Here is a 24,659-nt window from a genome sequence, read left to right as displayed (position 1 = left end):
GTGGTGCTGCACGCAATGGCAGGCGCGCGGTGGTGGCCGTGGACGAGGGTGGTCGTCGCTGCCGTCGCTGTGGACAGGAGTTGCTGCGCATTCGAGCTGGCGCGAAATTGCCGACGTGCTCACGAGCCAATCGTGTGACGCAAAACCACGACATCCTTGCAGAACTTCCACTTTGCCGAAAGCTACATGTAGTGTGAATCCTGCCACTTCGACTCAATTACACCCTAATGACATCCTCGAGTCGTCAGCAGCTCTTCTGAAACGTGGTCGACACCTACGCCGGCACCATGCTTTGCCACCAGTCGTTGTTCTACCTAGTCACAAGGTTTGGGGCTTGGGCAAGCAAATCTGAATCTCATCGGCTACTTCTCCTGGCGCTCTCCTGGCCGTCCAGAAATGCAACGAGTGCAATAATGAGTGCACCTGTCGATTGTTAGCATAGACTACCATCATGACTTCTCGGCGAATCTACCGGCGGTGACAATGAAAGAAGCCACGGTGAATGCGGTTTGGACTGCCACCTGTGCATCCACCTCGTACCTGGCTGCAGAAACCGCGATCCATACGACCGCAAAGATCAACGATATCAGTAGAGGCATCATCACAACCATAGAAATCGCATAGCCGTCCCACTGGCGGACGAACTCAACACCAATCGCCATTGGGTCTTCGGTTATGGCCTGGGTCACTTCATGCTGTTGCGGATCGATCTCATCGGCATGGTCCAGTAACGCCGCACGATTCTTTCCACGCCTGCCAAGACCCAGAGTCCTCACGCGTTGGCCAACTATAGCAGCGCCGGTGTCGACACCAGAAATCTGCCTGGCTGTTAGTGCCCCTTGGTAGACTCAGGCTTAGTATGGTGTGCGATTCACCCTCACAAGATCGATGCGAACTAGCCGCTTCGGCAGCACTATTTCCTGCAGCCCTCTCTTGGTCTCTAGCCACGAATACCACATATGCAATCTGGCGACTGTCTGCTGATCGTTGCCGCCGGCTGCACCACCATTGATCAGTATTGGCACACGTATGGTCTGCTCCTCGAAGATGAGATAGACCTGTGAGGCGAGACCAAGTCGGCGCGATCTGCTGGTCCAGGCTTCAATGTAGAGCTTTTCGAATGCATCCCGCGGGCTGAAATGCAGCAGAAGCTCCCACAATAACCGCAGGCTCCGTGCTTTGGTGCCATCCCGGTCCGGGTTGAACTTCAAGCGGTCCTTTGAATACCGCACCATAGCTCTCCCGAGCCCTTCCAGTACGTCGCTGATCTCTGCGTGTAGACCCGGCTGGAAGACCTTGTAGGTCCAGAGCAAGAATTGAAATTGCCACAACAATACCTGAGAAGGTACCGAGCCAAGCTCCAACAAGGTAGTGGTCAACAGCACTTGTCGCCAACTTCGCTCATAGAATACGTCGGCAACCGGAATGCCCACTCCCGGCTTTGTGCTTTCATCGAATTGAATTCTGCTGCCACCCAACTTCAGGAATGGATAGAAGAAAATCACACCTGGCAGGAAAATTAGCTCAGCCATACTGATAAATACCAGTGAAGTTGTTCAATCTGTGGTTCAAAACCAGACGAGACGGTACTTTCAGGTCGGATGATTTCAGCCCACACCGGCCCCACGATTGCATGCAGCTCGCTAATGAAGACGCTTAGCGTGATGCATCGAGCTCGATGCAACTCCCGCGTAGGAGACCGCGCCATCTGTCGGTTCATCTGTATCGCTGTAGCACGCCGTCGGCCAGCGATCATGGCTAGTCGAGCTGGCAGAGATGGCTATCAGCTTACTCCCACCACTCCAACCATGCGCTATTGTCGAGTCAATCGAGCGTTCAACACCATGATCAGCACATCGCTTCCCATCCGGCAAGTCATCTCCGCTGAGCCAATGGCAGCAAAAGATCTGCCTGTCTATGTCGTCGACCAAGACGAGGAGGGTATTGAGATTCTCGGCGGCGACAGCGGCAATGATCCGTGTTCTTATCTCACATCAGACTTGAGAAACAAGGCACTCGAATTTGTCAAGCAGGAACACTGACATGGCGGGCGCTGGGGTGGTCACGTACGTCAACATCGGGCGGGAGGTCAACCTAGCCACTGTGCGGCACTGCTCTCTCCGCGAAATCGCAAAGGAGGACCACAACATCTCGCGCACAGATTGGTTGCACTGCTGAATAGTGACGACGATTTGATACAGATATTATTGCATAAGACAAGGTGGTGTAGCATCGAGGGCAGAGAATATCTCAAGAAGCAGTCGTCCATCCCACTTGAGAGCATGTACACAAGCGCCTGTTCGTACGGGCCACTTCTTACTACTGCATACCTAACATCGACACGCTCCTCGGCCGTAGATTAACGACTGGCCTCCTCGGGCTGCAGGTGTGAACGTTGTTGCTTTTCTCGCTCGCTTGACTCGGCTTTGAGCTTCCCAGTACTTACATGATCGCCTTTAGTTCCGGATGGAACTCATCGTCCTCCGCTCGTACGTCAGAGAGCGTACAACATGATAGGTATGATCTGATTGTCAGCTTTTGCTCCAGCTTCGGGAGAAGCACTACGAATGAGCCCCATCGGGGTAGAAGTCACCGACAAGGCATTCCTGCGGTGAGCTAGTAAGGGGTGCAAGAACGGGTCAACAAGACGGCCTATGCGGAACCGTAGGCTATGGAGACAATGAAGCCTGCACAGCACCGGGGCAAGACAAATGGTATAGCGCTAGCAAACATGACGGGGTGGTATATCATTCCCACGCGCCTTGGGCTCATTGGTAATACACAGCGGATTTTATACATCATGCTTACTGCCGAGTCTCTGTTGACGGCCGCTGCGGAGCATGACGAGACAGCATTGTTCATCGCGCACATGATAATCGTGTTACGTTTCTGTATACCTTAATTTTTGTTGCAGTACTCACATATATCCGACTTACTAATGTTCGGTCTTCGCTTTGATGGCCTCGAGTCGTCCACATACTTACGTACGTACGAATGCAAGTGAATGAAGTTGGAAGCATGAGCTGATTTTCTCGTTAGCGTCCCGGCCCGAGCGCCTTGAGATGGAGAACAAAAATATTAATTGCTTCTTTGCATCTTCTTCTTCTTCTCCTTATTCTTTATCACGACTCGTTCTGTGTTGAAGGCTTCTTCCTCGCCACACGCCCTTTCCCAATAACACCTCGAAGAAGCAGACTCGATCGAGACAAGATGGCACCATCCAGCGTGCTTGCTGCCACCAAAACCGCTGCCGTCGCCCAGAACAGCTCCGCAGAGCCGATGCTGGATCACTCCGACTACAAGCAGACCTAGGCTATGTACGGCCTCGAGTCTCCGTACAAGATGGGACCTGGAGGAATGACTATGATTAAGGTGGGTCCCAAACTGTCGTGTGCATCTTCTCTGCGAGTAGGATACTAATGCAAAAGCAGCAACGATTCTACCACTGGCCTGACCTACCAGCTGAGCTGCGGCTCAACGCCTACGATATCGCCCTAGTCGACCACTACGGCGTGGGCAGCGTCAATCTCAGATTCTTCACCATGCCGACACTCGCCTATCTTAACCAAGAAGCTCGCAATTATCTGCTACCAGTCATCTTCGACAAGACGCAGTACCATCTCAACATCGACTCGAACCTCGTCGACAGATTCCTCCAGCGCAAACAACTCCGCCTCACCAACACCTGGAACTCATCCATCCGTCAATGCGGTCTGACCTGGTTCAAGCTGAAGAAGAGGAAGTTGATCCTTGCTATAGGCAAGCAGGCAATCTTTAAGCAAGTGACTATCAACATCATGTCGACCGAGTGGGGCTTTGTGCATCGCAACATCACCAAGGCCGACGAGATCGTTGCGAGCCTTGAGCTTCGCGTCGTCGGTAAGGTGCTCGGCATCGAGGTGAAGACGGGCGAGTACCACCCTGATAACACTGCTCGCTTCCCACTTGGGTTCAATGGACGCTTTGCGAAGGAGGATGTCGATGCTACTGTTGCGGGCATGCGGGAGGTTGCTGTTAAGCTTGGAGGGCGTGAGGGTTTCGCTGGACTGAGCTTGGAGGATCTCGATAAGATCGTCAAGCCAGCTCGGCATGTTGTCAGTCAGTCAGCCTTTTGGAGGCCACGGTGCGATTGGGAAATAGGCGAGAGGTCGAAGATGAAACGAAAGGTGAAAACGATACAAGATTTTCGCCAAGGCCTTTCACATGAATGCGCGCCGAATATGCCGCCATCCGGCGACGGAGGGCTTGCGATAGACAGACCAGGGATCGATGGTGAGTGTAGCTGAAGGTCTCAATCGAAGTTGCCGTCGCTTCAAGCTTGTGTCTCTGCTCGATGCACGTCTGACTTGCACAACTTTCGTTTTGTCCCGTAGCACATTCCATAGTAGAATTTTGACTGACATGCATAAAGAGCGACCTATGCCTCCTGACATGTCATCTATGTGTGGCGATTGATCGCCCCGAGAACAGGCTTGATCTATCCTGGGGCTACTCAAGCGTTGCTTCATTCTCTGCTTCCCGTCTCTTGATCTTCTTCGACTGGGTCACGATGCTCTTGCTCGTTTCTTCAGCCGCCACCGCAGAATGACAGCTGTCAACGCCTTCCATATTACTTGCCAACCACCATGGAAAGTGCAAACACATTAGTCCGCTAACTTCCGTGACTCGACACGCTCGCTTAGTTCCACCTCGATCGCCTGCGGTCTTGAAGGGATGCCAAGAAACAGCTAAGGTATCGACCATCTCAGCGAGAGAGTCTCATCTGCTGAATGCCATGCAGGAACCGCCTTCGTTGACGTACAATGCTGTCAGCTCCAGCAGACTGAAGTGGTCGGCGAGTGAGGTTGCGCTTTACGGCGTACTGCAGGATGCACTTTGCCATAAACGTCTGCCAGAACCTGGAAGCGACGCGCTACCGACCAAGATCCAACAACACTTGCAGATGGATGCACTCGCAACTCGTCTCCATGTCCAATCGATGAGCAGCCGCTCTGACGTAGGACGAGGTGGGTGTACGTGGACGCCTCGCTTGTGCTGCGGTGATGGCATCAGGCAAGCAAGCTGTGTATGTCCGCCGCGATTTGGTCTTCAGTGAAGAACGCTGAGAGCGGCAGAGGGTTGTGCTGTGCTGTGTTCACGATTGACTGACATTTCTTCCACTTTCTCTTCTTGTGCCCGGAGCCATTGCGATAGTGACCCGAAGCAGAACGACGGCGACCATGCTACGCCCGTCACCGCTCTTCAACCTCGCCCTTAACCTCCTCTTCGCATCGACAGCCATATGCCAGACCTCCACCGCGATCCTCACAACGACCGAGACCGCGTCCGTGGCAATAGGAGGTCCTTGCGCTGATTTCGTTGGCGCTTGTGTAGTGTATGGAGCGCCTGGTGCGGTGCCTTGTACAACCACCGTTTATGCTGGGAACAGTCCTCCACCGACGACGACTACGAAGTTCACTTATGCGCCGGCAGAGTCTGGAGTCGCCTCCGCGTGCGATGGCTACACTGGAGCTTGCATCGTCTATGGCACGGATACGATGGGGAGTGAGGTGTACACGAGCACGGTCTATGGTGGGGATGCACAGAGTAGCAGTATTAGGAATGCGGATGGGTACATTGGACCGAAGGGAAGTGGAGATGGGTATATCGGCGCGGCGGCAAGGGTGGGCATGGGGCTGTTGAGGGCGTTGGCCTGTTTCCTGGTGTGCAGTGCTGTGTTGGTGTTTTTCATGTGATTGGGCATGGGAGCGAACTCCTGCTTTACACCAAGGGCTGATGACACAGTATCTTGCCGGCTTGGGTATCGACTTAACATCTGATCGCTGTTCAAAGGGCGCATGGCTATGAATCAGACACACGGCGACGCGCTGCAAGCTCGACTACATCGACAGGACCTTGCTACTTAGCAGTACGCCCGCGTGTTCAAGCAAAGGCCTTTAATTTGATAATAAGTCGAAGCGCTCGACGGCAATCAAATCTGTCACCTGCCCTCGCATGCTCAATGCCAGGAATGAAACCGAGAAGAACACAATGAGTGGTGTTCGGACGACTCGACAAAGAGAGCATACTCGATCCGGACTTGGGAACTTAGTAGGTTGGCTTTGTTCTCTGGCCTGACTTACTACTAATGTCGGCCGCAGGCTGATGCTCTACTACGGCCCAGCACAACACGAGGGCTGTTAGAATCAACCATGGCACCCTCGATGCCCAATGGAAAGCTCGATGATTTCATCCAATTCGCCGTGGAGCGAATGATCGGAGGTCAGGCTGTCAAAGGTATGAGGATCGAAGAGTCACCTATGTGGACTCTGCAACAGCCAAGTCTCTGACCTGGCACAGATCGGGAAATTTCCTTGCTCACCACCGAATACCTGGCCCAGCCCTCGGCGCATTTGGCAATTCTAGATGAGACCGTCATCGCCGTCAATGATGCAGAAAGGCACTACTACCACCAGCTACAGACCGCCGAAGATGGAAGCGACTACATTCGGAGAAATCCAGACCGGACTATCGTTCAGAGAGCCAACCGGTTAGACAAAGTGCACGGTGCCGCGTTGCTGTTGGTGGAAACATGCCATATTGCCTTTGAAGCCCTCGGACGTGCCTCACGGGCTCATCAGGCCCATTTGGACAGAACTACCAGGTCACCGATTTTGATAGCTCTGGGTAGATGGTTAACGGAGTACAACACAAGGCTGCAGGATGCTGTTCAAAGCAAGTACGAGGTGAAAGACGAGTTTGACGATGCTGTGCGAGTGTGTCCGGGCAGGAAGGTGCCTTGGCCTATGAGTAAATTGCACCCGCAAGTTAGAGATCAGATCCAACGAGTGGCCATCGAAGAGGTGAAGAAGATCCCAGCATTCGAGCCACTACCCTCCGTGTTTGACGACACGATCAAGTGGGCGCCAGTTCATCATTTCCAAGGCGGTATGAGCAAAGCTACACTCATGGTTGGCGTGGACTCTACCACTCGAATGATCAAGATGAGGATGGTGCGGAAAGATACATTGCAGTCTGATCGACAATGGGGCAATGTCAAATTCTGGAGAGGAGACCTGCGGAACGGTCATAACATGCTGCCAACCGAGTATGTGTCGCATCGTCTGGTTGGAGGAGCGCCAGGATCACGCTTCGTCCCAAAAATCTTGGCTGATGTTGAGCTCAACCCTCATCAGCTTAGCTACCACATGATGATGGAGTTTGCTGCCAATGGAGATTTGTGGGATGTCTTTGATGCGCACAGGAAGGCGAGAATTGCGGTGCCGGAGCTGTTTCTATGGTTGGTGTTCCAGGCTCTGATAGAGGCTGCCGTGGTCATGAAGCGAGGGAACTCGGATCAAGATGTCGCATCGAGAGCGGACTGGATGGAGATTGTGCACTGCGACCTCAAACCGCGCAACGTCTTCTTGGATCTACCGCATGAGGAGCACTTTAAGCTGTATCCACGACCCAAGTATGTCTGGACTTCATGTATCTTATGCGAGTAAATACTGACGATACTTCACAGACTTGGCGACTTTGGCTGCGCTTTCCTCACCACCCCGAAAGACACTGTGAACCCGCTACTCTGGTGCCACGGCGGAGGTACACGCGGCTTCCTCGCCCCCGAGCAAGACGCTCATGCCGACGGAGTCACCGGAAAACTCGTCGACGACTTTCCCCTCATATCACATACCAACGTCTGGGGCATCTGAGCTGTTATGTACCAGCTCATGACCCTGAAAGATATCAACAAAGGCACCCAACCTCCCAGCACTGGAACTCGACTAGAATACGACCTGGAAGCGGATCTACCTGCGAACGCGAACTATGATCCGACGTTGAAAACTATGGTGCAATCGTGTTTGAGCTTCAAGCCGAAGAATCGGCCGAATGTGGATTTCCTGAAGGATTGGGTCGAACAGCAGATGTTGGCAGATCCCACGCGACATACAGCTAGTGAGGGAGGCAATGTTTTTGGAGGCCATTTGTTGCATAAGATGGAGATGGCGAGGGCGAAGATCAATGTGAAGTTTGTGGGTGCGTTGCCTGGGGTGATGTTGAACAATGGAGGCGGCAGTAATGGGAGGTGAGGGTGTTGCGATATCTTTGACAAGATGTGATGCCCTGCGCAATGATTTTGCCAACGATTTTTCAACACGATTGATGAACGACCTCTTGTCTCCAGCTCTTTTTGTGTTCGCCAAGTGGCAGGAATCAGCTATACCTTTGTCCAAGCCGACAAAGGAACTCTCAAATCCGGCATCGTCCCACGAACAAAGGACATGGCCTCGAGTCTGGCACGCGAAAATGTGCCATGGACGATTCGGTCTCTGCGCTCAACTTGGTAAACACCCCGGGAAAGTACTCAGTCAATCATGGCCCAGAATTTCGAGGCGATCCTCGAGGAAGATTTCGCCGGCTTCTGCATTAAGTGGGTCAGACCGGAGCATAGACAGCATCTTCGAGCAGCACTGCATCAAGAATGGATGGGTATGTCCACAGATGGACAAAATGTCGTCTTAGAGCAGATTAGCCAGATGCGTGGTGCCGCTGGCCACCGAACAGAATACGAGAATGCCATTGCGGCCCAGGTGTATGACTTGAACCGACCTCCTAAGAACGCTCATGCCGCACGACTGCAGCTTCTGGACAACCTGGACGACTGGGCCATCGGCAGTCGGGAGCAAATTCAAAGACTCCTGGCGATGCTTGGGGTGTTGAAGACAGATCTGCAGCAATGGTCCTTCCCGCCGCTGGCATTTATTGCTTGTGTGGACAGCTGGCGACTCGTTGCAAACCAGTGGTCACAGCCTCAGAAGCACCATCAGGCGAGACGGGACGAGCTTCACAAATTGCTTCGTAACACGCCTGGACGCAAGGTTGAGGCGGAAGAATTGACGGGTGTCGATGAACTGTTCGATGAAGCCGCGAGGCAAGCCAGCCAACATCCGACTATACCAAATCCATCAACACCGCCACTATTTCGATATATCGAAGATTCCCAGGATGTGAATATTCGGTGGGAGTTGAAGTATTTCAACGACAAAGGGGGCCAGAATTCCGGCGTCGCTCTGATGTGCGGCGTTGATCAACATGGTACTATCATCACAAGAGCAGTGCAGAAGAGGATTAGACCAAGAAGGATGGATGATCCGAGGGACTGGGTCGGTGATCTGGTGTCTGGCGATACGTTGCCGGTCTTGAAAGAATATGCCACTCAGGTCGTGGCATCTGAGGCCAATGACGCGAGATTTATTCTCAAGACGCTGGCTGAGCCGGCAGATTCTGGCAACGGAGAGCACCGACTGTACTTGGAGTAGGTACTGCAGGTCTCGGTTACATGGATCGAACTAATTTAATCGTGACAGGTACGCACCACACGGCGACCTCGACACCGTGGTGGATGCCCACATGGGGCAAGGCACAAAGGTACCGGAGGCTTTCGCATGGCTATTGTTCCAAGCTCTGATCGAGAGCGCCCTTATCTTGAAGAAAGGTGTTCTTCATGGGGCTGCTCCAGACGACTGGCGACAAATCGTGCATCGAGACTGGAAACTGGGTAACGTGGTCCTTGGGCTTAAAGCTGATGACCACTTCCCGCAGTACCCGCGACCCCGGTATGTAAGAATGATTCGCAAATGCTTCCTATACTGACGCTCAAGAAGGGTCTCGGACTTTGGCTTTGCAATATTCACCGGCGAGGACGATCCTCTCAATCCTAACTTTTGGGTTGGCGATGGGACTAATGGATGGTACCCACCTGAAGGAATGAAGTATATCGACTCGGAGACGGGCAAGGTGGTTGATAATTGGAAGATGCTCTCAGCTTGTAACGGTGAGTGCTTCTTCTCGGACAGATGGCGTCTTGCTGACATCTGTAGTATGGGGCATCGGCATAGTCATGTATGGTATAATGACACAAAGATGGCTGAATGAGTGGACGCAGATCAAGTCGGCCTGGGAGACCAAGATGCAGGGGATGACCTACCCGAAGATGACGACTCCGAGGACAACGAAAACTTTAGCTACAAACTCTACCCACACCTCGCGGGAGACTACAGTGTGAGACTCTGTGAAGCGGTGCAAGATTGCTTGGCGTTCCACCCTGGTAAGCGACCATCTATCGAGAATCTGAAGAACTGGATCGATGGAGTGTTCAGCGAGCCTGGCTCGGATCTTCGACAGTTGAATCGTGGGATCATGACGGCATATGCCAAGACCGTGTTGTATAAGCTGGAGAAAGATCGGTATAAGATTCACATGGTCTGGAATGATGCGGCGAATCGGGGTGAGCCGGATAGTTCGGATTTTGAGGAGGATGAGGAGGAAGGGGAGATGGAGGAAGGGGAGATGGAGGAGGATAGTAACAATGGCAGTGAGGATATGGATATCGATGATGTGTGATGGTCGGCGAGGTGATACTTTGAAGGTATAGCATTTTGACCCTTGAAGGCTTATACAGTTACCAGAATCCTACTTTGATCAACGTGCCGCACAACGCTCAAGAAGCTCTGAACAAAGCCATGGTGTGTCTGCCATCTTGACAAAGGAGCGCTTGGCGTTTGGCCTGATCCGGTCATCACCGGGATGCACAAAGCAGGACTTGACCTCGAACCGCTGAGCGGTGATTTTGCTCCTCGCGCCATTTTGCTGGGCTTCATGACTGTGTGAAGGCACGACGCGATTTGCGATTTCGGAAGACCCCAAAAGCAACGACGAAGATAAACTAGCAGGAAAACCAGAAGAAGAGAACGAAGAGGCAGAAGACCTCATGGGCTTGGGAATCGACAAGGAGCCAGGAGAAGATTTCCTTCGGTTCGTGATCGGGGATGATGCTACAGGAGCCCAAGATGTTGCGGCAGCACAAGAGTGGTGGGGCAGAACTCGTGATGAGGAAGCAGCCATTGACAAATGCATGTCATGGATCTCGGTTGTCTCACCTACGCGGAGCACTGTGGCTGGACGTCTCCAAATCGACCGACAGAACGTCAAGAAGACTGTGAACTCGACGTTGAATGATCGCTTGTGGAATCTTGATGTCTATGACAACGACTTGAGCCAACAGCTACTCACGTACAAGGAGTATGTCTCAGGAATCAACGACCTCGAACGAACATACGCTCTTATGGCTCCTCCGGGCTCTTTCCTACTCCGAGGCATTCGATATTTGCAGAAGACTGCCAAAGCTGGACAGAAAGATCTGGAGGATGAAGCAGCCAAAATACGAGAGACCGTTCACAGCTTGAAGCGTAGATCCCCAGGAAGGAAAGCACCCAGGAAGCACACCAGGGGCGAGTTCGATAGAATGAAACGTCAGGCCTATGAGCAGCAACGCAGTATGCCTGGTCCTGCCCTACGACACCCGTGCACTCCAATACACCCAGATGTTGTAAAATGGCATCATATCATTTTGGACAATACTGGCTGCCAGAACGAAGGGACAGAAGTGTGTCTTGGTGTTGCCTGGGATGGTAGGATAGTGGACAGAAGGGTACAGAAAATTGTGCACCATGAAGGTGAAAATTGGGGCTCGCCGCATAAGTGGTGGTACTTTCAGAACGATGAACTCTACCCTATGGAGTACGTCACGCAGACGACAGTTGGTCAGTCGGCAGAAGCACGGTTTGCTCTGCAGACCACGTCTGAGCCGGTGTTGCAGACGGATCGACAGATGTTCCATCTGTATCTTGAGTACGTATTGTCTTGCTCAGATGGAGGGAGGAGTTGACTTGCTGATTTGAACTAGATTTGCACCTTGCGGTGACCTCGAGAAGGTCATAGACGCCCACATAGAGACAGGACATCCCATACCCGAAACCTTCATCATGCTTGTCTTCCAAAGCCTGATCGAGACAGCTATGATCATGAAGAAGAACTTCACGCATCCCAAAGCCCGAGCACCATCCAATTGGCTAGAAATCGTACATAAAGACCTGAAGCCGGCGAATATCTTCCTCACGCTCCCGAACGAAAACCACTTCCCATGCTTCCCAACACCGAAACTCGCAGACTACGGCTTGGCGACTTTGACACACAAGGATGATCCACTCAATCCATCGTTCTACAACACCGTCGGAACCTCAGGCTATGATGCCCCCGAGCAATCCAGCATGTATGACCCGGTGACCAACAAGCCAGTCGATAACTTCCCTATCCTCTCACCCTGCAACATCTGGGCCATTGGTGCCGTCATGTACACCATGATGACGCTCAACGACCTCTCGCTGTACGAAGTCGAAGCGCTCCCTTACTATGTCAACGCAGGTAAAGAGAAAGCGAAGGGGGACGAATTCGAGCGGAACCTCGATGACGATCTCAGAAAACGATGGGGCCATCTCAGGACTTACAATGCTGCGTTGAGACATGCGGTGCAGAGTTGTATGAACTTTCTGCCAGAGGCGAGGCCTGCGGTTGAGGAGTTGAAAGAGTGGATTGATACTGAGATGAGGGATAATGAGGGGTTCAAGAACGCGAGCAGGGGGTGGGCCTTTGAAGGAGGGTTATGCTGGGAACAGGAGCGGGAGGAGTGGAAGTTAGGGATGTGTTGGCCGCCGAAGGTTGGGCTGGGCCTTGGGCGTGGGAGGAGGTGAGATATTTCGCAGATTGAAGCGGGTAGGGATGACTGCAACGAGCGCTTCAATCAAGCTTCCTCGATTGACCGCTTCGATGTATACACAACGCAAAGTGATGACTTCAGTGTACCGGAGTGATCGAGCAACGTATGGCCTGAAGCGGGTTGTTTGCGGTACAAGTGACGCTTCGATTGCTACAGACTCACTAGCAATTGTGCAACACCTCTAGGAATGTAGCGGTAGCGAGTTAGTCTCGCTTCGAAGCAGGAGGACGACATGAATAAGAGTCTGAAGGGGCTGGATGGATCCAACTGCCGCTAGACACATGTCACGCTTGGATTTCTGACTGGACATCCATATTTTTCTTGCTCAGCTAACACTGCACATAGCAAACGAAGCCGTTTAACCCCCATGACTTTATCCAGGCTGATAGATCAAACCCAGACGATACGCTTGCGTCTCCGGCTTGTGCAGCACCCGCCTCGGCGGCTTATCTCGCGGTATACCACTGAACAAGTCGTTGAGCAGCCTTGACTTGGCGAACCTGATCTGACAGATTTCCAGTAGTTCGTCAGCCGTATACCTATCACGCACTTGGAATCTCAAGCATCGCTGCACATAGTGCATCAGCTCGACGCTGTACGGAAGGCCTGGCCACTTGGCGTCGACCTTGGATCGTAAATCGAGTTCGAACTCTCTGCCAGTCGGAGGATCTGTTGTTACGTGGTACGGTAGCTGACGGTCAGGTGTGCTCGAGTCCAGTGTGGTCAATGTCATCAGTGCATACATGACCGCTCCGATGGCCCAGACTGGGAGGCTTTAGTTAGTGCAATGCAGCAGTGCTTCGTGGAGCGAACTTACTATTACATGGGTACAACATCTCATCATCATCCACGTATTTGGTGCTGACGGGATCATGAAAGAGTTTCTGCTCTGGTGCAAGATATCCTTGAGTACTGGCGCCGACGTACAGATAGGGGTTGCAGGTGTCATCCTCGGAGGTCAGAATGGACAGTCCAAAGTCAGAGAGTCTGTGAAGCGTCAGCCTGGGGACTCTTGAAAGGTCGTAGGAATGAATTACTTCGGTCTCGGATACATGTTGAAATGGCCGGAGTCGTTGGTGCTCAGTAGGATGTTTGAAGGCTTGAGATCTCGATGCACTATCTCAAGCCAGTCCTTCGGCTTGCTTTTCTTGTCCAAGGAGCCGTACTTCATGATGAAAGCAGATTCGATAAGAGCGCGGAAGACTACCCAGAGGAAGGGCTCAGTTACACGCCTTTGAGCTTGTTGGTGCAGTTTTAGGAGGTCGTGGAGATCGCCATGTGGTGCGTACCTGGATCTCGTGGTAAGCAAGGCCGACAATCTCACTGGTATTGCAGCTAAATCACGTCAATACTTACTCCATGTAGATTCTGGCAATCCTCGTCTCCTCGGTGTATCGGTATGCAGCGACGTTCTTGATCACGTATTGCGCATCTTCGTGACTCATCAACCGCTGTGCGACGTACTCCTGCGGCAGTATCCTCCCCTCTCCTCCCAGGTCCCCTCGCCAAGATCTTGGATCGGTCTTCACAGGCTGTTGGATGTGCTTTCTTGCCATCCGTTCCACGATTGTCTGGTGTTGATCTAGGCCCATCAAGACATGAACACCCCGGTTCATTGCACCCTATTGAATCGTCTCAGCACACTTCCACGTGCGTCGCAAACTCAATGTACCAGTCTTCGTCGATGATGACTTGCGAACTGTCTTCCTCATCCACGTCCATCTCATTGTCTGTGTCATTATTATCGCCTGAGTTATTACCTTCATCCACATCCATAGCGTCGTCTGAGATATCGTCGTCCATGATGTTGTACTAGTGGCTGCGGATAGTATGGCTCTGACAGTTTTGCTCTGGTGCTACAGATATGTGCCAACACGCGACAGATCATCACGAAGTCCGTCTGGACTCGGGAACGAAAGTCTCTTTGTTCAGTCCAGCGCAAGTCCGGATTCGGTAGGCTCTCTTATTGTGCTTTGTGCTTTGTCTTTTGACTGCCTACAACGTTGTACATCGGCGACATAATCCACAACCGCCATCCATCCAAGCACCCCATCAGCCCCCACTAAACCTCCACCACATTCCCCTCCGAATCCCTCCACACCGGCGGACAGACCATCTGATCCCTATACGCCGCCCTCTCCTCCAAAGTCCTCAACTTCGGCGTAACATCATCCCCCACCCGCTGTCCAGCATTCAATCTATAATACGGATACCGATTGATTTGATCCTTAATAGTCTCCTTCCAAGTCTCGATGCTTCCCCTCTTCTCCGGATCGAAGTCCAGACACGTTTGCACGATGTCTATGAGAGGCTTCGTGTATGCGCCGGCACCCCATTTTTTTGTCACGTCGCCGGCAACGGCGTAGGTGAAGGGGCCGAAGTCGGGTGCGGTGGCGGTTGTGCAGTAGGGGAGTTGATGCTCCGGGGGTGGGGCGTCGTCGAGGGATTGGAGGGTCATGAGAGCGTAGAGGATTGCGCCGATGCCCCAGACTGGGGGTTGTTAGTGATGTGTTGTCTTTACAGGAGGGCTGGGAGCTGGAGAGGGAGTGACGTACCATTACAAGGTGAGAGGATCTGGTTGTGATCGTCAACCCGTTTTTCGTTCACAGGATCAATGAACCGGATTGTCTCAGGTGGCTGGTAGCCTGGAGTGCCACCGCCAGTGGTGACCTTGGGATTGCAGGGGTCGTCGGCGTTAGTGAGAAGGCATAGGCCATAGTCAGCGACTCTGTAGGGCGTCAGCATTCAATCGTGTCTGGTCGGGGCAGCGGGGAGTACGGACTTGGGCCTTGGGTACATTGGGAAATGCCCGGGATCTCTCTGGTCCAGGAACACATTGCCTGGCTTTAGATCGCGGTGTACGATCTCGAGCCAATTCTGCGGTTTCTTCTGACCGTCTTTGAGGTAGCCGTATTTCATGATGTACACGGTCTCGACGAGCGCCTGCAAGAGCAGCCAGAGGAACGCTTCAGGCATCTTAGTGTTGACTGCTTGATGCAGTCGCAGAGCATCGTCAAGGTCGCCGTGCAGAGCATATCTGGAAAATGTCAGCAGCTATCGACGCAAAGCTTCAGGTACTGTACTCACTCCATGTATATCTGCACAACCTCGTCAATGCCATCGTAACGCGGCCGGCCTACTGCCTTGACCACAAATCTCGCTTCCTTCTGGCTCATCAGTCGCTGCGCCAGGTACTCTCGCGGGTAAAGCTCGTCCGGATCTCCTTCAAAGTCTCCATGCCAGAATTTGGGAGTTTTCCATTCGTCCACCATCGAAATATGCTTGCGGACTTTGCGCTCAACGATTCTTCCGGAAGCGTCCACTCCGAGCAGAATGTCGACGCCTATGTTTTGCCCTCCAACCTGTCCTATGCGATCGACGCAAGTCCAATGCACGGCGGCCATGTCACCAAGTGGAAATATTATGGGCGGCAGTGTAGGGATAATCGTCGCCCTGGCTTCCGAGCGATCTTTGTATTCGTCAAATTCTTCTTCGGGTACGGCGCCATCATCTTGCTTGCGACCTGGAGTCTTGCGTTTCGCGGGATACAGCTTCTCGCGCCGAAAGATGAGCATATCAGCGTACATGGTGAATCTCTTTCCGCGCCACAGGTCATTGTGCCAGCGGAGGTTTTCGAGGAAAACGGAGTTTGGTTTGTTGTTGTACCAGTCGATGAGTTCTACGACAAGTTCCGTGAAATTGTCGCAAGCGATAATTGCATCGTGTAAGGCAGTGTCGTAGAGGTCGAGATATTTTAGCCAGTTGGTATCTTTCTCTGCTAAGTCAATCCATTTGGCTCTACATGTGTCGACGGTCGAGCAGGCTTCATCTAGCAACCGTTGTAGGTCCAGCAGATTGGACATTTCTGGACCGAAATACGTCCTGTCTTCTTCTTGGAAGGAGTCCCACTCCCCGTTGAGCAGCTCGGATTGCTCTGCTGTACTTAGCGTAACGTATCTTTCAATGGGCTGACCGATGTAGACTCCGTTCATGAGATGTGCGGTTCCAAATTCAATGAATATCCTTCGGTTCTGGATCTCTCTTTCTTGTCGCGCCTGCTCCTCACGCTCCTCTTGCTTACGTCTCTTCTCCTCGCGCCTCGTTCTCCTGTCATTCTCCTCGTCGCGACTGGCGTTCTTACGCTTTCTGCCTCTGCGTTGATCCCCGCCATTGTTGTAGTCCAAGTCCATGGGGTCGTCGTCCATATTGCCTGTTATCGCTCGTCCTGGAGAGGTACAATTGACTGCGGATACTGTTCACAGCTACGGATTTTTTCTTCGCGGGAGACGTTCTACCTGTGACTCGGGCTATGGATTCCTTTGTTGTTCTGGCAGCGCCGGATCTGGTGACAGCCATTATTGTGTGTCGTGCTTTGTTCTGCGACGTCTGCGACAAGGCATCGTTCAGATACACATAGAATGCTGACGAGACCCATCACTGTTCTGCGATTCATCCATCCGCTGTTCTTCGGCCAAGGTCCGACCGCATCGACATCTCAACATGTGTCGGGAGTGCAATGATACCGGAAACCTGTCTTTACGGGACCACGCCGTGTCTAGATGTCCTCGATGCGGCGCACGACGATGAAGCCATTGCGAAGTACTACGGCGTTCCGCTATCCTGGCAATCCGGAAAGCCGCACATCTTTGTAGCGGGGTCGACGGCGGTGCGGAAACGTGGCAGCATCAACGCTGTACTGCCATTGAATATACGGGGGGACGAAGGTGAATGGCAGCATGTCCCATATGATGGTGATGATGATGATGATGATGATGATGATGATGATGATGATGATGATGATGATGAAGGTAAAATCCCTGCCGAATCGCGGTCGCGTCGGTTGACATGCCCATTTGAGGACTGCGTTTGAAGACTTCCACGACTGCCTGCTGCCCTGCCCTACATCAACACCGTCCGCCACGTCTCGTCTCTCGTACCACACGTCAACACCCATTGCCGCGACCGACGAGCATATATCCGCCGTCGACAGCTGTCGTGACTGCTCTGGTGCGATATCGGATATCGGGTGCAACCACCACCGCCTTGACCTGCCAGTGTTGCCGCAGATTCCCTCGTTCGCCCCGCTGCCTGCACGACATGCGCTAGAACCTGCATCGCACACACCGTACACCTCACCGCCGCCCCGCTGAGGCACAGAGGCGCCTTCGCATCTTCTCACTTGCACCGTCGACATCACCTCATCATGGAACTGGAATACCAGACCGAGCAGGAGATCGAGGAGGAAATCGCTTTTCAACGCATCCTCCAAGAGACTCTGGACCCCGGCGCCGATGATTACCACGCCAATCTCCAACGCATCGAAGCAGACATGGCCCACTTCCAGAGCCAACTTGACGCCATGCGATCCGGATCGCGTCCACATAGTCACGGCAGCAGCAGCAGTACTCACGATGCACATCCTGGCTCCGCTCAACAGACTCACGATGGCTGGTGGCAAACTGCTATGGACGGCCGGCCGCAGAGCAACCACAGCAACGTCGGTGTCATGAGCAATCCACCCATGGACAACTCCCACGCCATGTCATCTCCTCGCGCCGACTCATACCAACATGGCATCGGAAACAGCAGTGGCACGAAACGCGCGCGCACACAGTCGGCCTTTATGCATCCCTTCGAACACGCCTCCAAGCGGCCTACGCCCGAGCCATCCAACGCCGGCACACCTGCTTCCTCGGACGGCTCATATGACTTTGCTGACAGACCAGTCGATCGCATGCGAGCATCACAGGCGGCGAGTTTTGCCGCAGCACAACGACGGCGAGACCAGCAGCAGAGAGATGAGGCATTTGCGCGACAAATGTCGCAGTCGGCGCCTTCATCACATGCTTTCGCCTCTTCATCCACGCGGCCGAACGTGCAGACTACGCTAAACTACAACGGAAGCTATCAACGACCGCCGCCTGCGCAAGCAGAGTCTTCTTCCTCTGCCGCTCACAGCTACCTGCCTGCCCCACCCACGGGGTACCACCATGCTCATCAGCCACAAGCAGAGCATGACCCACCACACGCTCTAAAGTCCGAGTTTGGCTCTGCAGCACAGCTACAACTGCCGCAACGCTCGAGGCAGCACACTGCACTGGTCGACCTCACTGGTAGTGACAGCGAGGATGACGAGATCACTGAAATTGCACCTACCCGATTCACGCCAAGCAGCAATAATCTCCGCTCTTTACATCAGTACACACAGCCGCAGACTACGATGCAAATGCCAACTACAATGCAAATGCCTGGCACATTCCCAGCTCCGAATCAGGCTAACAACCAATTCGTGTACGGCAATGGCTCGGTCAACAACAACCCCAGCACTTCGTGGTTGCAGAACGTTGTCGGCAGCATGCAAGGCGGACTGGACGAGCTCAGCAACCTCGTCTATGGCTCTAACAGCACGCGGCCACTCGAGCTCGACAGTGATGATGATGACGACGATGAAGTGGTGTTCGGGGGAATACGACAAATACCAGGCATGTACTCCAATAACCAAGATCTGTACAACTCACGCTACGACATGTTCTCGAATTACGACCCTGGCAAGTCCAAGGAGGAGATTCAGGCCATGCTCGAGAACATCCGACCTGACGAAGAGATGCCTGCACACCTCAGAGTCCGTACACCTGAGGACATGAATGTGGAGCTACACAAGTACCAGGAACTCGGCTTAACATGGCTGCAGAAGTGCGAGGAAGGCACGAACAAAGGTGGCATTTTGGCCGATGACATGGGTCTCGGGAAGACTATCCAGATGTTGTCCTTGATCGTCACTCGGAAGTCGCAGGATCTACGATGCAAGACAACATTGATCGTCGCTCCAGTCGCTCTCATGAGACAATGGAAGCAAGAGATCCAGAACAGGCTTAAACTTGGTCGGTATCAGCTCACCGTCTTCACCCACCACGGCCAGAAGAAAGCAAAAAGCTTCCACGATCTGCGCGCTTACGACGTAGTCCTTACTACTTACGGTAGTATTGCCTCGGAATTGAAGAAGATGGAGAAGTTTCGCCTTCGTCAGAGAGCAGACCCAGGTGCTCGGCCATATCCGGCCGAGAGATGCGTATTCCTCGACCCAGAAGCTAAGTGGTACCGCATCATCCTGGACGAAGCTCAATGCATTAAGAACCGCAGCACGCAGACTTCCAAAGCTGCCAGCATGATCAACGCAACGTATCGTTTCTGCGTCACTGGCACACCGATGATGAACAACGTTGAAGAATTTTACTCGCTGCTCAAATTCTTGCGCGTCAAGCCCTACTGCCAGTGGGAGAAGTTCAGATTGGAGATCAACATGCCTCTGCGCCAACAGAACGAAAACACCCGCAACAAGGCAATGCGCATGCTTCAAGCGGTGTGCAAGTCTGTCATGTTGCGCCGCACCAAGAAAAGCACCTTTGAAGGCAAGCCGATCTTGGTCTTGCCGGAGAAGTACGTGCTCATCGACAACCCAGAGTTCGATGAAGAAGAACGTACCTTCTATAGGTCAATCGAAGAGAGGACTCAACTTCAATTCAACAAGTACCTCAGGAAAGGTACTGTCGGCACACAGTATTCTGCAATCCTTGTACTGTTGCTTCGTCTGCGCCAGGCATGTTGTCACCCGCATCTTCTCAAGGACTTCGGCGTTGCGGCTGCTGCCGACCTTGGAGTAGATCAGCTGGTTGAGCTTGCGAAGCAGCTAGCAGATCCAGTCGTGGCGCGGATCAAGGAATCGGATGGCAATTTTGAGTGCCCAGTGTGCTATGATGTTACCACTAACCCCGCGATATTCATACCATGTGGGCATGACACTTGCTCAGAGTGTTTCTCGAAGATCGCAGATCCGGCCAACGCCGTGCAACATGGCGACGAGGGTCGGGGTGCACGATGTCCGACGTGTCGAGGTCAGATTGATGCGAAGCGTCTCACAGATTTCAACAGCTTCAAGCGCGTACACTGGCCCGAGATGCTTACCGAGGCCGAACGCGAGGCAGAGGGCGCACATGATCATAATGAGAGCGAGACAGAGGACGACAGTGACACTGAGGTCGAGTCAGATGGCGACGATGACGGTGCGGATCTGAAAGATTTCATTGTCGACGATGACGAAGAGCCTGAACAGGCAGATGATGACGACGAAACGGATGATGACTTGGATGTTAAGCCTGTGAAGAAAGAGAGCACGAATCAAGAAGGAGATGTTGCTGGACCATCGTCGAAAGCCAAGGGGAAGAATAAGGACAAGAAAGGAAAAGGCAAGGCCAAGAAGAAGGGCAAGAAGATCAAGTCGACCGTGACTCTAGCCGAGCTCAAGAAGCAAGCGACACGGAACAAGGCAGCCAAGAAGAAGTATCTGCGTCGTCTAAGGAAAGACTGGCAAAGCTCAGCCAAGATCGACAAGACGATGGAAATCCTCAGCGAGATTATGGATGACAAGGAGGGAGAGCAGGTCCTCATCTTCAGTCAGTGGACATCGTTGCTGGATCTTCTCGAGGTACCCATCGATCAAGCTGGCATTGGCTACCGCCGATACGACGGAAGCATGTCAGCGGCGATGCGAGGCGATGCGGTTGATGACTTCCGTGACCCACGCAAGAACGTTCGCGTCATGCTGGTCTCGCTCAAGGCTGGAAACGCGGGTCTGAACCTCAACATGGCCAGCCAAGTCATCATCCTCGATCCTTTCTGGAATCCTTACATCGAGGAACAAGCCATTGATCGCGCTCACCGTCTCGGCCAGCGTCGCGAGGTCAAGGTGCACCGCCTCTTGATCAAGGACACAGTCGAAGATCGCATCATCGCTCTGCAGGAAAAGAAGCGAGCGCTCATCTCCGAGGCACTCGACGAGCAGCAGGCTGCACAGCTGGGTCGTCTCGGTGTTCAAGAATTGGCATACCTCTTCGGTGTCACTCATGATCCCTCGCAGCACATCAACTACACAGCACAACGTCGGCGTTAGTCCGATGTTAGACGTTCGATTTAGGAAGGAAAGGAGCAGAAATCGGCGCAATGTATCATTATCACGGGCGAACACAGGCGCATATCAAAAGGAGGAACATGGCTCACGGCTATTCGGTATGAGGCATTCACCATGGGTTTCATGAGATGGGTGGTGATGGCGTTGTAGGTGGAACAGGACAAACATAGTGATACCCCAGGAAGCACAAACGCGATGCGCCTTTTATGCTACATAGCTGGTATGATGATTCTTGCCTTGACGATGTTCCTTGGTCAGCTTGCCGAGATTGCGCTGTTGCTGATGGCTGTCACGCTTGGCTGTTTGTCACTGTGTGTGTAGTCACATATCATGAGACAGACGTGGGCCATCGCCATCGCCATCGATGTTCTTTCCGTGGGAGATTTCGTCGGCTCTCGGCAAGTCCCACCCTTAGATTTAGACTTCTTATCCCTGCTGTTTCTCTACGAACTCTTGGCCCTCGGCGGAAAGATCTTCCCTCCAAAAAAGTTCTGGGTTTCCCAGCATTGTCGCAGCATTATGTGCAGCATGTCTTCCTTGTCGCATCTCTATCCGCACAACCTCACAATGTCCAAAGAATTCATCTCCGACTCGACGCAGAAGCGAAAGCGAAAGCATAGCAATAAGCCTGCCCTGATGTCTGGCGCGCTACCATCACCCGAGGCCGACGAGGCGGAGGACCAAGAGGTTGAGGCGCAGGCGAGGAAGAAAGCGAAGAAGGAGCATAAAAAGCGCAAGCAGGTGGATGTGGCGGAGGAGGATGATAAACCTGAGGTGCAGTCGTCGAAGGCGCCGAAGGCGAACAAGGTGAAGGCGGAGGTGGGGGCGGAAACGAATGGTGTGGAGGTGGATGAGAGGGAAGAGCCGAAGAAGAAGAAGTCGAAGAAGGATAAGAAGGACAAGAAAGAGCGCAGGAAGGAGAAAGAGCAGGTCGAAGAAGAAGAGCCGCAAGAAGCACACGAAGAAGAGATTGGCGCCGAAGAGCAGGTCAATCAGGAACTGAAAGATGCGGCTGCTGGCGCGGAGGCGGAAGTAGTAGAAGACGACTTCACAGGCTTCGAGTCTGAGAATGAAGATGGCGGCGACGATGTGAAAGTCAACGGCGACGCCGAAGAGCAAGACGACGAGAAGGATGATGCCGCAGAAACACACACCAATGGCGACCTGGGCGCACCTTCCGACCTACCCTCAGCGTTGGGCGTCTCTCTGCCAGAAACGAAAGCCGAACCGCAAAAGTTCACCGAGCTGAACCTCTCCGAGCGAACGATGAAGGCCATCACCGACATGCCATTCGACACCATGACCGAGATCCAGCGACGAGGTATTCCACCGCTTTTAGCTGGCAGAGACGTGCTTGGAGCGGCCAAAACGGGCTCTGGAAAGACGTTGGCATTCTTGATACCCGCAGTGGAAATGCTGCACTCGCTGCGTTTCAAGCCGCGAAATGGCACTGGTGTGATTGTGGTGTCGCCTACGAGAGAGCTTGCGCTGCAGATCTTTGGTGTGGCACGAGAGTTGATGGAGCATCACTCGCAGACGTTTGGCATTGTCATTGGTGGTGCGAATCGAAGAGCAGAGGCTGAGAAGCTCGCGAAGGGTGTGAATTTGCTCATTGCGACACCTGGACGGCTACTTGATCATTTGCAGAACACACAAGGGTTCGTGTTCAAGAACGTCAAGGCACTTGTCATCGATGAGGCGGACCGCATCCTGGAGGTTGGGTTCGAAGATGAGATGCGCCAGATTGTGAAGATTCTGCCCAAAGAAGATCGACAGACAATGCTTTTCTCTGCGACACAGACTACGAAGGTCGAGGATCTGGCACGGATATCGTTACGACCGGGACCACTTTTCATCAACGTCGACCACGCAGAAGAGCACAGTACCGTGGCCGGACTCGAGCAGGGATATGTCATGTGCGACTCCGACATGCGATTCCGTCTCCTCTTCACCTTTTTGAAACGCCACCCGAACAAGAAGATCATCGTCTTCTTTAGCAGTTGCAACTGCGTCAAGTACTACTCGGAACTCCTCAACTACATCGACCTACCAGTACTCGATTTACACGGCAAGCAGAAACAACAAAAGCGCACCAACACATTCTTCGAATTCTGCAACGCGAAGCACGGCACCCTGATCTGCACAGACGTCGCAGCACGAGGTCTTGACATTCCCGCCGTGGACTGGATCGTGCAGTTCGACCCACCTGATGACCCGCGAGACTATATCCACCGTGTCGGACGAACAGCACGGGGCGCCAATGCGAAGGGCAAGTCGTTGATGTTCCTCCAGCCGAGCGAGGTTGGGTTCTTGAATCATTTGAAGGAAGCCAAGGTCCCGCTGGTGGAGTTCGAGATCCCGCCGAAGAAGATTTTGGATATTCAGAGTCAGCTCGAGATGTTGATTGGCAAGAACTACTATCTCAACAAGGTATGTCCACGTCGCACTCATCCTGCTTAGAAACAAACGCTAACATCGCCCTCACAGTCCGCCAAAGATGGCTACCGCTCATACCTCCAAGCCTACGCATCACATTCTCTCCGCTCCGTCTTCAATATCTACAGCCTCGATCTGAAGAAGGTCGCGAAGGGATTTGGGTTTGCCGTGCCGCCGAAGGTCGATATTAACCTGGGAGCAAGCATGAAGAAGCCGGATCAGGCGAGGAGGGCGTATGGAAGTCAGCCGAAGCAGAAGTTTAGTCAGGGGAAGAGGAGGCAGTGAGGTGGATGGTGATGTGGTCGGGGTGTGTTGATGGATGGCGCGCGCGGTGGTGGGGTGGTGTGTGAAGTATTGTACATCGACGATGATTATAGTGGTAGGGATTGCTGGTCGCGAGACTGCCATGAACGTCGAGAATTTTGCTTCAAGATCACTCATCGGGCTGAGGAGACGGTCTCGGCAGTTGCGATCATTGATGGATTGGTAGGTGCCTGCAACGTCAAACCTTTCACATTTCCAGCCTTTCGACAGCATCCCGAGGTCGAGACGCGGGAGATCGAGACATTCGTCTCTATGGATGCATCGATCTTACTTCGCTCAAGCTGGACATATTCTCCGCCGGTAGATTCGATATGAAACCCGAAGAGGTCATTAGAA

General features: G+C 53.0%; 10 protein-coding genes across 10 annotated transcripts; 7 read left to right on the top strand and 3 right to left on the bottom strand.

Annotated features, from left to right (window-relative positions):
* Positions 1-355: 355 nt before the first annotated feature.
* CLAFUR5_11742 (uncharacterized protein) lies at positions 356-1,532 on the bottom strand (the record flags this gene model as incomplete). The annotated part of the gene is made up of 3 exons (XM_047910890.1): positions 356-423; positions 473-818; positions 876-1,532. 3 exons carry the CDS (start codon positions 1,530-1,532, stop codon positions 356-358), a joined length of 1,071 nt encoding a protein of 356 aa, XP_047766861.1.
* Positions 1,533-1,754: 222 nt separating this feature from the next.
* CLAFUR5_11741 (uncharacterized protein) lies at positions 1,755-2,042 on the top strand (the record flags this gene model as incomplete). The annotated part of the gene is made up of 1 exon (XM_047910889.1): positions 1,755-2,042. One exon carries the CDS (start codon positions 1,755-1,757, stop codon positions 2,040-2,042), a length of 288 nt encoding a protein of 95 aa, XP_047766862.1.
* Positions 2,043-3,315: 1,273 nt separating this feature from the next.
* On the top strand, positions 3,316-4,455 carry CLAFUR5_11740 (uncharacterized protein; the record flags this gene model as incomplete). Its single annotated transcript, XM_047910888.1, has 3 exons — positions 3,316-3,372; positions 3,432-4,272; positions 4,412-4,455. 3 exons carry the CDS (start codon positions 3,316-3,318, stop codon positions 4,453-4,455), a joined length of 942 nt encoding a protein of 313 aa, XP_047766863.1.
* A 764-nt stretch (positions 4,456-5,219) lies between these two features.
* CLAFUR5_11739 (uncharacterized protein) lies at positions 5,220-5,735 on the top strand (the record flags this gene model as incomplete). The annotated part of the gene is made up of 1 exon (XM_047910887.1): positions 5,220-5,735. The coding sequence occupies one exon, from the start codon at positions 5,220-5,222 to the stop codon at positions 5,733-5,735; it is 516 nt and encodes a 171-aa protein (XP_047767194.1).
* A 259-nt stretch (positions 5,736-5,994) lies between these two features.
* Positions 5,995-7,694, top strand: CLAFUR5_11738 (uncharacterized protein; the record flags this gene model as incomplete). Its single annotated transcript, XM_047910886.1, has 4 exons — positions 5,995-6,090; positions 6,141-6,276; positions 6,340-7,453; positions 7,508-7,694. The coding sequence occupies 4 exons, from the start codon at positions 5,995-5,997 to the stop codon at positions 7,692-7,694; spliced, it is 1,533 nt and encodes a 510-aa protein (XP_047767193.1).
* Positions 7,695-8,357: 663 nt separating this feature from the next.
* Positions 8,358-12,572, top strand: CLAFUR5_11737 (uncharacterized protein; the record flags this gene model as incomplete). Its single annotated transcript, XM_047910885.1, has 7 exons — positions 8,358-9,298; positions 9,351-9,599; positions 9,648-9,817; positions 9,864-9,890; positions 9,929-10,357; positions 10,656-11,673; positions 11,729-12,572. The coding sequence occupies 7 exons, from the start codon at positions 8,358-8,360 to the stop codon at positions 12,570-12,572; spliced, it is 3,678 nt and encodes a 1,225-aa protein (XP_047767509.1).
* Positions 12,573-12,971: 399 nt separating this feature from the next.
* Positions 12,972-14,214, bottom strand: CLAFUR5_11736 (G2-specific protein kinase nimA; the record flags this gene model as incomplete). Its single annotated transcript, XM_047910884.1, has 4 exons — positions 12,972-13,363; positions 13,416-13,585; positions 13,636-13,887; positions 13,955-14,214. 4 exons carry the CDS (start codon positions 14,212-14,214, stop codon positions 12,972-12,974), a joined length of 1,074 nt encoding a protein of 357 aa, XP_047767508.1.
* A 446-nt stretch (positions 14,215-14,660) lies between these two features.
* On the bottom strand, positions 14,661-16,803 carry CLAFUR5_11735 (uncharacterized protein; the record flags this gene model as incomplete). The annotated part of the gene is made up of 4 exons (XM_047910883.1): positions 14,661-15,088; positions 15,154-15,326; positions 15,381-15,635; positions 15,686-16,803. 4 exons carry the CDS (start codon positions 16,801-16,803, stop codon positions 14,661-14,663), a joined length of 1,974 nt encoding a protein of 657 aa, XP_047767511.1.
* A 998-nt stretch (positions 16,804-17,801) lies between these two features.
* CLAFUR5_11734 (uncharacterized protein) lies at positions 17,802-21,545 on the top strand (the record flags this gene model as incomplete). Its single annotated transcript, XM_047910882.1, has 1 exon — positions 17,802-21,545. The coding sequence occupies one exon, from the start codon at positions 17,802-17,804 to the stop codon at positions 21,543-21,545; it is 3,744 nt and encodes a 1,247-aa protein (XP_047767510.1).
* A 537-nt stretch (positions 21,546-22,082) lies between these two features.
* CLAFUR5_11733 (ATP-dependent RNA helicase HAS1) lies at positions 22,083-24,284 on the top strand (the record flags this gene model as incomplete). Its single annotated transcript, XM_047910881.1, has 2 exons — positions 22,083-23,993; positions 24,051-24,284. 2 exons carry the CDS (start codon positions 22,083-22,085, stop codon positions 24,282-24,284), a joined length of 2,145 nt encoding a protein of 714 aa, XP_047767513.1.
* Between the last annotated feature and the right edge of the window lie 375 nt (positions 24,285-24,659).

Source organism: Fulvia fulva, chromosome 10 (assembly GCF_020509005.1).
Source record: "Fulvia fulva chromosome 10, complete sequence".
Classification (NCBI taxonomy): Eukaryota; Fungi; Ascomycota; class Dothideomycetes; order Mycosphaerellales; family Mycosphaerellaceae; genus Fulvia; species Fulvia fulva.
The sequence above is the reverse complement of the archived record's forward strand: the minus strand, read 5'-3'. Positions and strand labels throughout refer to the sequence as shown.